Consider the following 12,149-nt stretch of genomic DNA (forward strand, 5'->3'; position numbering starts at 1 on the left):
AATGTAAAATCTTCTTGAGTGAGTCAAAAAACACTTGGTATGATTCCACTTATTGATTTGATTCGATATAAACTTAAACTATTTTACATTTTCACTTAAATGTAAATCACATTCAGTTAAGTGTCTAAAAACATTACATTCAGTTTGCACTTAAGTATAGTCCATGGTATATATATATATATATATATATATATATAAAAGAGTAATCGAGTTTGAAAATGTTTACTATGGAAAACATTTAAATAATCAGTCATATTTTCAAAGTGGGTTTTGCTGTTGCCTGGAAGGATGACAATCCTGATAGTTTGGACCATAAACATCTCACATGTACAGTATATAGTTGTTTTCAACCGTCTCTAATGAGAGCACAATCAGAGGGGACTGAGGATGAGTCCTGACTCATGACCTCTCTGAGTGTGTTGTTTTTCTCTCAATCGCTCGTTCTCGCGCTTCCTTTGATGTGTGGGTGAGCGGCAGCTACATCCGTCCTGCTGGGCATCAGCATGCTGCCCTAATTACCGCCCAAAATGAGGGAAAAGCTCTCCATTCCACATGCAAAACATCCGACATTTTCATGCTGTATGACTTATATTTATTCATTACAGCTTGTTTTTCTCAGATTGGCATGTTGACATCTAGGAAACATATTATTTACGAGGCATCTCAGAGAGCAAGAATGTATGTGTGTATTTTGGTGTTATTCAGTTCTTCAAGCATTTAGGTCAATGTGTGCATCATTCATAAAGACACTTGCAGCAGTCAGGAGTGCATGCTGATGGCTCTTAACTGTACTCCCTTAGGGTCATTTCAAATCAGCATGGCATGGAAATAAAAAAGCATAACATATGACTGAACGACATATGGGACCACCTATGTGGGTCAGAAACCCAACCCCCGAAACACGCATGACCGAATGGGATATTCTGTGGTTCACAACTGGTTTGAATAATAGAGTAACAAAACTGTAAACACAGATAACCTTAAACTGAAACTCTGTGGTGGATGAATGAATTCATCAGTAGTAGAACAGTATTGATGTCCATTCATTGATTTACCACAACAGTCCATCAGATGACTTTGGAAGAATTGAAATATAGTGCACTATAAGTCATAGAGATACTTTTATTCTTTTGGGGGGTGAACACTCCATTTTTGGAGCTTGAACACTTCAGTTCCCTTTATGATTACATGGAAATGTGCAATAAAAATAATTTATTTTCTTTCTTTTTTTTTTAGAATTTCACATTTTGGGCTGCCAATGCATGGCAAGGCAAGTTTATTTTTTATAGCACATTTGTGTATGAAATTTCCTTGCCATGCATTGAATAGAAGTGAGGCAAATTAAATGGATGCCAACATGGACTGATCACGGGACAGGGCCTAAACTGAGAAAGCCATGAAAGAAATAATGCAAACTAAAACTAAAGAGGAATATTTCAGCCAAAAATGTGAAATTATGTCATTGTGTACACACCCGGCACTTTGTATTTTACTTTACTGTGTGAAAAAAAAAAAAATTCCTTATTGGTAATTGGTAATTCAAAGTGCTTTACATAAAAGGAAGTAAAATAATCATAAAAAACACAACATTTAAAAAAGGAATTGATTTAAAATTAATTTAAAATGGTTAAAAATAGGAAATTATTATACATAAAATATAGTTCAAACATTGCACAGTTCTCATTCAGTAAATGCACAGCTAAACAGATGAGTTTTGAGTCTGGATTTAAATGTGACTAGTGTTTTAGCACATCTGATCTCTTGTTCCAGCTGCGGGAAGCATAGTAACTAAAAGCAGATTCCCCTTGTTTTGTGTGAACCCTTGGTATTTCTAACTCAATCCTGACTCGATTCTGAGTGGTCTGTTAGGTTTATATTTAGTGAGCATATTTGCTGTTGTACTTTAAAATCAATCCTAAATGTAACTGGAAGCCAGTGTAAGGACCCGAGGACTGGTGTGATATGCTCAGATTTTCTGGTTCTAGTCAGAATCCTGGCAGCAGCGTTCTGGATGAGCTTTGACATGACTACTGAAACTAAGGTCTATCTCCAGAATCACACCAAGATTCCTGACTTGATTTTTATTTGTTTGACCCCTAGAGTCAAGGTATGCATTCACCTTGAACACTTCATCTTTGTTTCCAAATGCAATGACTTCAGTTTTCTCCTTGTTTAACCGATTAAGCGGTACAATAATTGAGCCTTGTGGGACTCCGCATGTCATGGACATCCACTTAGACTTATGCTCTCCTAGACTCACATAATAAACTCTCCCTACTAAGTATGATCTGAACCATTTGAGTACCATCCCAGAAAGCCCGACCCAGTTTTCCAGTCTCTGTAGATGTTGGGAGAGACAGAGAGAAGTATTCAGTGATCAGCGAGTAGTGAATGTTTGAATGGATGCACATAGTTCAACAACATAAGAGATCAAAAACATTTTCTCCACCTTTTTGTGACAATTCTGTTTATTTTGCTATTCTTTCTATAAATGATTATAGAGTCACTTTTTATCATTTGCACTGAACGTTTTTTTTTAATTTTTTCTGTAGTCTGCAATCTTTAAGAAAATCTACCAGTGAAAAAAGTCCATCCTCTGTTGTCTCTCACGTCAAAATCCAGCCACATGGTTCAGAGCAGATGACTTTATTATGGATTATGGACTCATATCTTACGTGAAAGCAAAGATTTGAAGTTAATATAGTCTTAATGATAGATTTGTTTCTTCCAAACTCACAGTTTTTCACTTCTCCAGATTACTTGTGGATTACTGTGATGCGTTTATCAGCTGTTTGGACTATCATTCTGATGGCACCCATTAACTGTAATGCTAAGTTTCTCCGAATCTGTTCACGTGAAAAAGCAAACACATATACATCTGGGATGTACTGAGGCTGTGTACATTTTTAGCAAATGTTTTATTTCTGGGTGAATTCTTCCTTTAATATAACAGATTGGCACCCCACGTTTCCATCATAACCCATTGTTCTGGTTTGATTTGCATCCTCTGGTTTATGCTGACTGGTTTGCATCCAAAGAAAAGAGTAGTTGTCTTGCATGCCAGTCGTTTCCCGCCGTCTCGTTTCTCAAGAGCTGTTGGCATCTGAGCTAATCTGCTCTCTGGCGGCATGTGCAAATGTCGATTTAATGAAGTGTGGAGCGTCTTGAGTGATGGCTACAGTTCATAATCTCTCTGCTCTCTCAAGCCTGCTTTTGCGAGCTGGTCAGTGCAAAAACAAACACTCCCACTTTCTCTTTCAGGCTCCAGCTAGCTTCAATCAGAGGGTCCCGCCTTCCCCTGTCACTCATCCGAACCATCCAATGGGAGTGAGGTGTGTCACGAACCTGGGAATCGGCTGGCTGACAGTGACATCATAGTTCAGCCCATCGTGGGGCTCAGTTTGGGAAGTCAGGGAAAGCTCTGCCTGGTTCTGTGTGGGAGGGGAACCGGAGAATCAGTAATCTGAGTTTGACTACAAGCGTACTGTATGTATTCGGTTTTACAAACGCTGCTGTCAACATGACAGATTACAACTATTCCTAAACGAACTCAGTGGAGAGTAGAGCCCTGAAAGAGCACACAGTGTGATGCAGAAAAACACTGCACCTAGACTTTCAACAGGCATTTACTTCACCCTATGAAGACCAAAATAATTATCAAAAGCAATGCAAAAACATTTGCTTCCGATCATATTCAACTGATACAATGGGCTGCAAAGTTTCTTGGTATTCTGGTGTTTTAGGCTTAGTGTTGACTAATTAGCGTTGTCATTATTTGTGAATATTCTTGTTCTCCTCAGGGGTACAGCCTACAGATGTGCTCACACTAATGAAGATAACTATAAAGATAACTATAGCAATAATTAGCATCCAAAGATTTGTCAGTGGAGCAATTGCTTATTTTAGTAACACCACTGAATACAGAGCATTCCAGGCAATCCTAAATTAAATATATATATAAAAAAATAGTTTACCATGATATTGATGCATTGGTTTAAGCAAAGTAGGTTTAATACAATATTGATTGTTTGATTTTTTTGTGTAATTTGAACGAATTTTCAATGCAATTCTACACCAAAAAAAAATGGAGTAGGATTTACTTTGAAACAATTTTCACTCAGTAATGTCGCTAACACTTTTCACAAATATTTACAGCGAAACAGCAAGTTACAAATGTATTTAGACATCAAATTAGAAAGACTGAGATTCTATTTTCTTGTAAAATATACTCTAATAATATATGTTTCATTTGCAACCTTAAAACATAATTTTCCCGTGTATATGGACCCAGCTCTAATGCTGCATTGTAACACTGGTTCTGTATGGCTCTGACCACAAAGCTCTGCACATACACAGTGAAACTGAAGGTCACTTAAGACTGATGGGTCATTGGTGACACCAAAGCGCAGCACACCGTAACCCCCTGCTGTCAGCCAGGTGGACACGTAACAATTGCCTCGACATCGTACGCTAGTCACAGACCGACGGCAGTGACACTGGATGGGAACCAAAAGCCCCTGCAATCCCCCACAAGCCACCAGATCTGACTCATTCCTCAGAAGTCTCAACATACAGTCCCTACTGTTTTGGGATGTACTAAAGTCTTCCACGGTGTAAACAAACTGGAATAACTGTCGTCTCAGCAGTACTGAGTCTTCCACAGAGGCTGTAGAAATGCTCCACCCCTGCAGATCCATTTGGCAGGGCCTCTCGTCTCTTAACCTCCCTCTTTAGCACCGTTTTCCCAGTCCTCAGGGGAACATGCAGGCAGGTGCCTTTTTATAGACCTCCTTCTTTTCCTGACACTTCCCAGCATGCCTCAAATAATGTCACAGGACTAAATGTCCCGATTCTATACACAGCTTTAATAACAGAGGTCAGGACATATTATAATGCAAACAGGACAGCGGATACAGAGTCCTTGCGGTAAAGTCATTATCACAAATTAGATAAAGACAGGGTGATTATTACCCCGATGCTTTGTGAGGATGACTTGCATCATCCTGAAGGAATGGTTAATTACCCGATAAACAAATGCATGGACATCAAATGTTGATTGATTCTAGTTTTGGGAATTAATTCATAGTTGCACAGCTATTTCATGGCTACACTGCACTGCTTTTAAATGCTAGAAATAGAGCTGTAAGATTGCAGTCTAAATGTAATGCCATGAGACTGAAAGTTTACAAGTTCTCTTTGGCCAAATTAAAAGTAATGCTTCTCCCACACATTTGATTGAAAACTACAATTGTGTCCACAATGGAGAGACTTAATACATGAGTTTAGAGTATGACTTTAAATTAGACATTGTAGAATCCTGTCCCACCTTCATAAACAATACAATCGACTATAGCCAAGAAAGTGCACAAGGAGCACTTCCTTAAAAAAATCTCACACTCATTTCATTTAATTGCGATCTCACAAATTTCCGTTATTATCAATAAATCTGTTTACACTTTGATTATTATAATGAGAGTATTCGCGAGTTTGTACTACTCAGCAGTCAGCACTTAACAAAACTGCTGCATTTTGAGGAATGAGAGGATTCTGAATTAAAACATCTGATTGGCCATAGTGTTCAAGAAATCAACTGATACTGCTCTGATAGAAGAGGAATGTCTGCAAGATGACTGTTAAAGATCTCTCTATCTGGAAAAGCATCTGCTGTGTTCAAACATCTGATAGACCTCAGTTTTACACATTCTAAATCATGAACATCTTATGGACATCTGATAAAAATACATCCTATAGTATTGCATATGTATTGCATATGAGCAAACAAAAAAATAAGTTTTGCAGATGTCAAATAGGCTTCTATGTGCTGTATGTGTGCAATCAGGGCACTGATTAATAGATTAAGTAGACCCAAACTCATTTTCACCTTCACACATTTTTAACTGAATGGATGCAAAAGTACACGGACCCAATTCTTTACTATTTTGCATTTTGATGAACTGCAAATTTGTGTGTATTCATATAGTCTCATTTGTATGTTTTTTTTAATAATATTTTTTTATGCAAATGAAACCATCTTGCCATCTCGTAAACTAGATGCATTTCTCATGAGACTAGGTTGATGAAAATGGAATCAGATTTGTTTAATTCCATAACATTCCCAATACCAATATTATCTTACCCATGACCTACTATAATTGCTTTTGATTACTGCTCACTTCTGTCTCTGCTTAAAATTATCTTTCGTTTTATGTGAAGTTTACAGATCCAATGATTTCAGTCAACCCAAAATTCACTAGAAAATGGACACTAAATCAGCAAATTAATTATGCAAAGCTCAAATTTATGATAGAGAAAGTTAAAGAAACAAACAATGGCTGACCAGGCCCACATAAAATCTGTCTTTAGATGATGATAATTTCAAACTTCACAAATTCACAATTTTTCTCTGAGAAACTCCTTTCTGATTTAATACACTATTTTTCACCGCAGCATTGGGGGACTTGGTGATCCTCTGCCCATCTTGACTTCTGAGAGACACTGCCACTCTGAGAGGCACTTTTTATACCCAGTCTTGTTGCCAATTGACCTACTAAATTGCAAACAGCTCCTCCAGCTGTTCCTTATTTACATTGAACTTTTCCGGTCTCTTACTGCTACCAAAATCCAAAATGAGCCAATATTTGGCATGACTTTTGATATGTTATCTATATTCTAATGTGAATAAAATATAAGTTTATGGGATTTGTAAATTATTCCATTCCTTTTTTAATCACAATTAGTACAATGTCACAACTTTTTTGGAATCGGGTTTGTAGAACACAACTCATTCACAATGTTTTACACATTCCCTCCCCCTTACAACTTCACTATTTAAGTATTTGGGCTGATTTGATTGTACTTTCAGACGGTTGGAAGGAAATGGAGCTGGCAGGTCTGTGTTGTCCTCGACCTCAGCACTAGCTCAGCACACACATCACTAAAGCAGTGCGCTTACATCTCCCTCCTGCATGCTCTGGATTAATCACTGCTCTGAATATTCACTGCAAACGTCCTACAACGGCTAAATATAGATGGCTGATTAATAAAACATGAACACAAATGAGGTGGGGGGGGGTCTTAATCTAATAGTCCTAAAATCGGTGGAACATCCAATGAAAATAAGGGAGAATCAGTGGGGTTCTCTTTGATGTACATGCAAAACTGATCCAACAGCTTCCTGTGGGTTAGAGGAGGAGTATAATCCAGCTCAAGACACCCTGGAGCCACCCTGGGGACAAAGAGACTGATCTGCAAAGCTTCATAGTGATCTGTGACCAGCTCCTTCATCTCAAACACTAACCATCTGCAGCCTTCATACAGAGCTAAACTGATCTAAGATCAGTATGGAGGAAAGATGTCAGGAGGATTTTTACACTTTCTGTAGAGAACACAAGTGGTGATTTTTCCAGTGAACTGATCACATGTTCGCCAGGGGTTTACTGTATGGTATTCCATGATGTTATGTGTTGTATAGTGTGTGGATATTTTTATTGTATTTTTTTTACCAATAAGAAGTAAAAAATGTCCCCCTAAGTCTCTGAGTTATTATGTAGTCCCTATTTATATATATAATATGATTCAAGAGATTAATAAATAAATTATCGATGAAAACCTATTTTGTTGTCTGGCAGGTGAAAAATACCATAGACTGTATAAAAACATGGACGTAGTGTCCGTGACGTCAACCATAGGTTTCCGAAGAGCGTTCTTGAAGCCAAAAGTAGGACGAGCCCGCCGTCACCATTTTGGCTGCGCGTCACTCCCAGATAATCAAAAATGGGCAAAAAGGCGAGAGCAGGTTGCTGAAACCACGCCCACCTAGCTTGAGGACGGTGACAGTAGCTTCAATCCACCTGTCACTCAAGTGGCCACGCCCTTAATTATGCAGAAATTTAAGGCTTAATATAATTCAAACGGATGAGTTATAAAAAAAATCAACCCCGTCACAGTTGTCATGAAGGATGAAATTAGCTACTTAGGCCAAAATCACTTTTGACCCAGGCTGTAAACATGCTTTTTTCTGCTGTAAAGTTGGGCATTTTAACATGGGAGTCTATGGGACTGACTCCCTTTTGCAGCCAGCCTCAATCATCCAGAGAGTGGGAGGTTGTCGCTTGCTAAATACATGTTGAAAACTTATCCTTGTCACAGAATAAAAAAGGCAAACCTGTTTGAGGGCTACAACAATACATGACCCCTGCATAACTTTATTACATACACAAATAATCAATCTAAGGCATGTGAATGTCAGTGGAAATTACAGTTTGTGGCCTGTATGAAATGTTGCTTCAGCAGCTGATGAGTCATGTGCAGTGAACTACACACAGCTACAACATTGAGAGAGTCTTCAGTGGCCTGCTGCTCCCCACCACAGTGTGGATACTGCACAATACTGCACTGACTGCAGGGAGAACAGTGAGAACATGCCAATGTTTAGCTAGTGTGGGCTACATCTGTGCCCTAAACAATCTGTGCGACCATTCAGCCCTGAATAATACAGAAACGTGGCCCAAACATTCCTATTTCTCTCTTGTTCGGACACCTCGTCATGTCCTCTCCTCAGCGTCGCCTCCTGTACAGTATCTGTTTATCTCTTTGGCTGTTTCTCAAGAGGCAAGATCAAAGCCGCAGTGGGTGTGCTGCAGGGATGGAAGGCTTTGTTCTCAGTGAAAGAGACGAGAAGACTTGGCCACTGGCATCACTGCCAGCTCCTATTTTGTTATGCAGCATGCTGCCAATATTCTGATGTGCACTGAGATGTGATTATATGGACTGGGGCGTATTTTAAGGGAAGATATCTTCTCCTCTTCTGAAAAAGCACATATTGTATTGTCCAGTACTTTGGGACAGTATTTCCATGGTCTTGGTCTTGTCCAGTTACTACAGATACATGTTATGGTCTGTGCTGACTGGTGTATATGATGGGATCATATAGCTTGTGAGCTCATGAGCTTGTCTCAATTACAACACTGTTAACAAGTGCTTTTCAAGTCCTTCTGGCAAGGTCTTATTTAGGAGTATTTATGACATCACTATGGTCGGAGCAAGAGGGGATGCACCTTTTCTACCCAAAAATAAGCAAGATCTCTTAACTCTACTTCTATAATGAGTGTCTTTGCTTTTTTATGCTTTTATGTAGTTTGTTTCATTTTGTTATATTATAATTGTACAATACTATCAAATTTTGTAATTGTGACTTAGCTAGTTTTATTTTAAATGAAAAGCGAATGATTTCCAAAAACAATTTCAGCAAATTTACCATCAAAACAGATGCTGTGTCTACTGTATTCGGCATATTTTCCCATTCACACTTTTCGGAGCTGGTTATATCTTGTAAAAAAGGTTGTTGTTTTTTTCACCAATAATGTCACACAACCAGTTTGAAAAGTTGAGTCCATGTCTGCTGCTGATTAAGGACAAGGAAAGCCCACTTTGACAGGAAGAGACAGTTTGACATGTAAAATGACAAACCTGGGTTGGTTTTGCTTTTCTTTTTTTTTGAAGGCATTCAGGGGAAAATAGTTACATAGCAGAATTTCTGCTTGTATATAGTTTAATTGCCATTAAATGTTAAATAAAACTCTTTTAAAGACAATCTCTTTTAAAGTATCTTTTAAAGATTATATTTTGCTCTGTTCAAATCACTTCACTGTGCATAGATTTCTCAGTAAATGTGTTCCTTGTCAAACATGACCTTGGCATTGCAAGTCATGCTGTAGACTGTAAAAGAACAAATGTGCAGTTTAATTTTTAAAAGCAGCGTTTGTTTGTGTAACTTCATTAGGTTGATTCAGTCGCACTGAATAATACTTTTGACTTCATCAGAACCAGTGTATTCAGATGTTTCCACATCAATGCATGTTAGGTTATGTAATAAAACATTCTTTACACCAACTGAGTTCCAGAAGTTAATTAATAGAGATTCGACATGTGTGCACTTCTTTAAAGCACAACAAAAGATTATTAAAACATGATTATTTATTGTACTTTACAGACTTTTTTTTAAGTACGTTTTCTTTAAATGTGTTGAAAGTAATATCATATTTTCTAGTTTTAAGATTTGAAGTGCACAACAAGGCAGTGATGTTACGTTCAGTGTAACATTACAAACAGTGTGAATTACGTAATCAGATTTCACTTTCCCCAACAGGGGTTAAGTTACATCAACTTCACATAATAAAACACAAGCGACAAGCAGCTGTCAAACAAACATTCCCTGTATTAGTTGCAGAAGGATATAAATACGGTTTTGACTACAGATGCTGATTTTACCGCAGTATCTATTGCACTTTAACGCCACATCATCTGGGAAAGCAGTTAAATAAGCAACTATGTAGATAGCATTAAGCCGTTGATATGTTATGGGCCGGTGTGATCGGTGACAAATCCAAGGATAAATGTTCACCATCTGTCTGTGTCCAAACAGAGAGCTTTTAACACATTTCAGTCAATAATCCCACATTAGCCTTACAGAGCGAGTAGTTTCCCACATAGTGATGCAGAAGTACGTTCAGAAATAATAAATGTTGATTATCACAAATTCCAGAGTTAAGCAAATGTTTACTGCGGCAGATACAAACCCATTTTCAGCACTACAGAACTAGTCAGAAACAACAGCTTCTACTAACAGCTGCTTTCTCATGTCCTCTCACTAACAGAAGGTAGTAGTTTGGCTCTCAACGACTGTATGATTGGAAAGGATCTCTGTGATAAGTTAGGCCTGTCTCAGTTAATTGTATTCATCCCCTCTAATGAAGCCATTACAAACACTTGAAGTAATAAAGGCTCATCCTTCATTCAGTCATCCTTCCAGCTGCAGGATGAATCACAGTCTAGTGCATATAAAGGTCAGTAAAAGACATGATTCACAGCTGTGATTAGTCATGTGTGCTGCTGGGCAAACGCAGAGGACACTGAAGGTAAAAAGACTGGGCAAACATGTCGCTTTTAATACCAGGCTTTAACCAAATACTGAAACGAGCTCATGAGTCTGGACATGTCAGGATGTGCATCCATCAGTCACGGGGAAGCCCGGCGCGTCACAGCAGCATCAGCACCAGCATCAGCATCAGCATCAGCATCAGCACCGAGCACTGAGCCATTTCATCCACAGCCTGTGAGCGATGCTGGAATATACACATCCAGTCACGCCAATATTACTGTTCTGTTTTCTCGAAAAACGGCCACTGCTCCTATACCTAACTATCCCTCCGCCATGTTAAAATCAGAAACGGTTTACTGTATGTAGATCACTCACCTGTGCTGTTCGTATAGACGACACGCGCGTCGGTAATGCTCGGGTCACTGTGAGATCTTCCTCTCCGCACAACGCGATCTTCTGATCCATCTGATGTGGCCATGGAGATGAGAACAGACGAGGATGCACAGAAGAGCAGCGCGCGCGCTTCAGTTTGACAGCTACAGCAGTATGGGGTGTGATTACTGAACTTACCACACAGCAGCGGTGAGGGAGGAGAGCGGGCGCGCGTGCGCGTGCACGAGCGGGTGCTGAGGGGGAAACGTGCATTTGGTTATTATGAAACATATAGCCTAATTTGTTGTTACTGGATCCTTCGTAAGTTTAAAAGATGAAAGTGAATTTATAATTTCCTAAGTCATAGTTGTTATTTTAAACACATTTGTGATTTCACAGAGGAACTACAGATTCATTAGCCTGTGACGCCCTCCTGTGGGCTCTTTATGATAGAGGCTGATGAGAGGCGAAATACTGTCAGATAGATCAGATCAGACTGATTCACAGCGGTCAACAGATCCCATCAACACACAGCTAAAAGAGACACTTTTCTTCTGATATTTAGGGTAGACTAGGCTATTTGAAGGTTTTCCCATTAAGTTAAAAACATTTATGTTTGCTGAACATTCAAAACGTCCAGTTTATATATATGTGTGTTGTGTTTTGTGTGTGTGTGTGTGTGTGTGTGTGTGTGTGTGTGTGTGTGTGTGTGTTTGTGTGTGTTTCTTATGCGAATGGTATAGAAAACATAAGGAGATTCAATGTTCCATTCTAGAATTTTGCAAATAAGGGAATTATTTTTGAATATTCTCTGAACGTTCTAAAAGCAGATCGTTAAAAAAAACGCTAGAAGAATCTCCAACTAAAACATTAAATAATCAAATAAATAAATAACAAA

General features: G+C 38.6%; 1 protein-coding gene across 2 annotated transcripts in view; it reads right to left on the bottom strand.

Annotated features, from left to right (window-relative positions):
• LOC113054959 (phosphatase and actin regulator 3-like) overlaps positions 1-11,866 on the bottom strand; it is a 49,013-nt gene extending 37,147 nt beyond the window's left edge. Inside the window, exon 1 of one of the 2 annotated variants that reach the window (XM_026220786.1) lies at positions 11,255-11,866. In XM_026220786.1, coding sequence (XP_026076571.1) covers positions 11,255-11,357 — 103 coding nt within the window. In that variant the 5' untranslated portion in view covers positions 11,358-11,866. The remainder of the gene's footprint in view (positions 1-11,254) is intronic. The other variant, XM_026220784.1, reaches the window with a different exon arrangement.
• Positions 11,867-12,149: the final 283 nt, after the last annotated feature.

Source organism: Carassius auratus, chromosome 36 (genome assembly GCF_003368295.1).
Source record: "Carassius auratus strain Wakin chromosome 36, ASM336829v1, whole genome shotgun sequence".
Taxonomy (NCBI): Eukaryota; Metazoa; Chordata; class Actinopteri; order Cypriniformes; family Cyprinidae; genus Carassius; species Carassius auratus.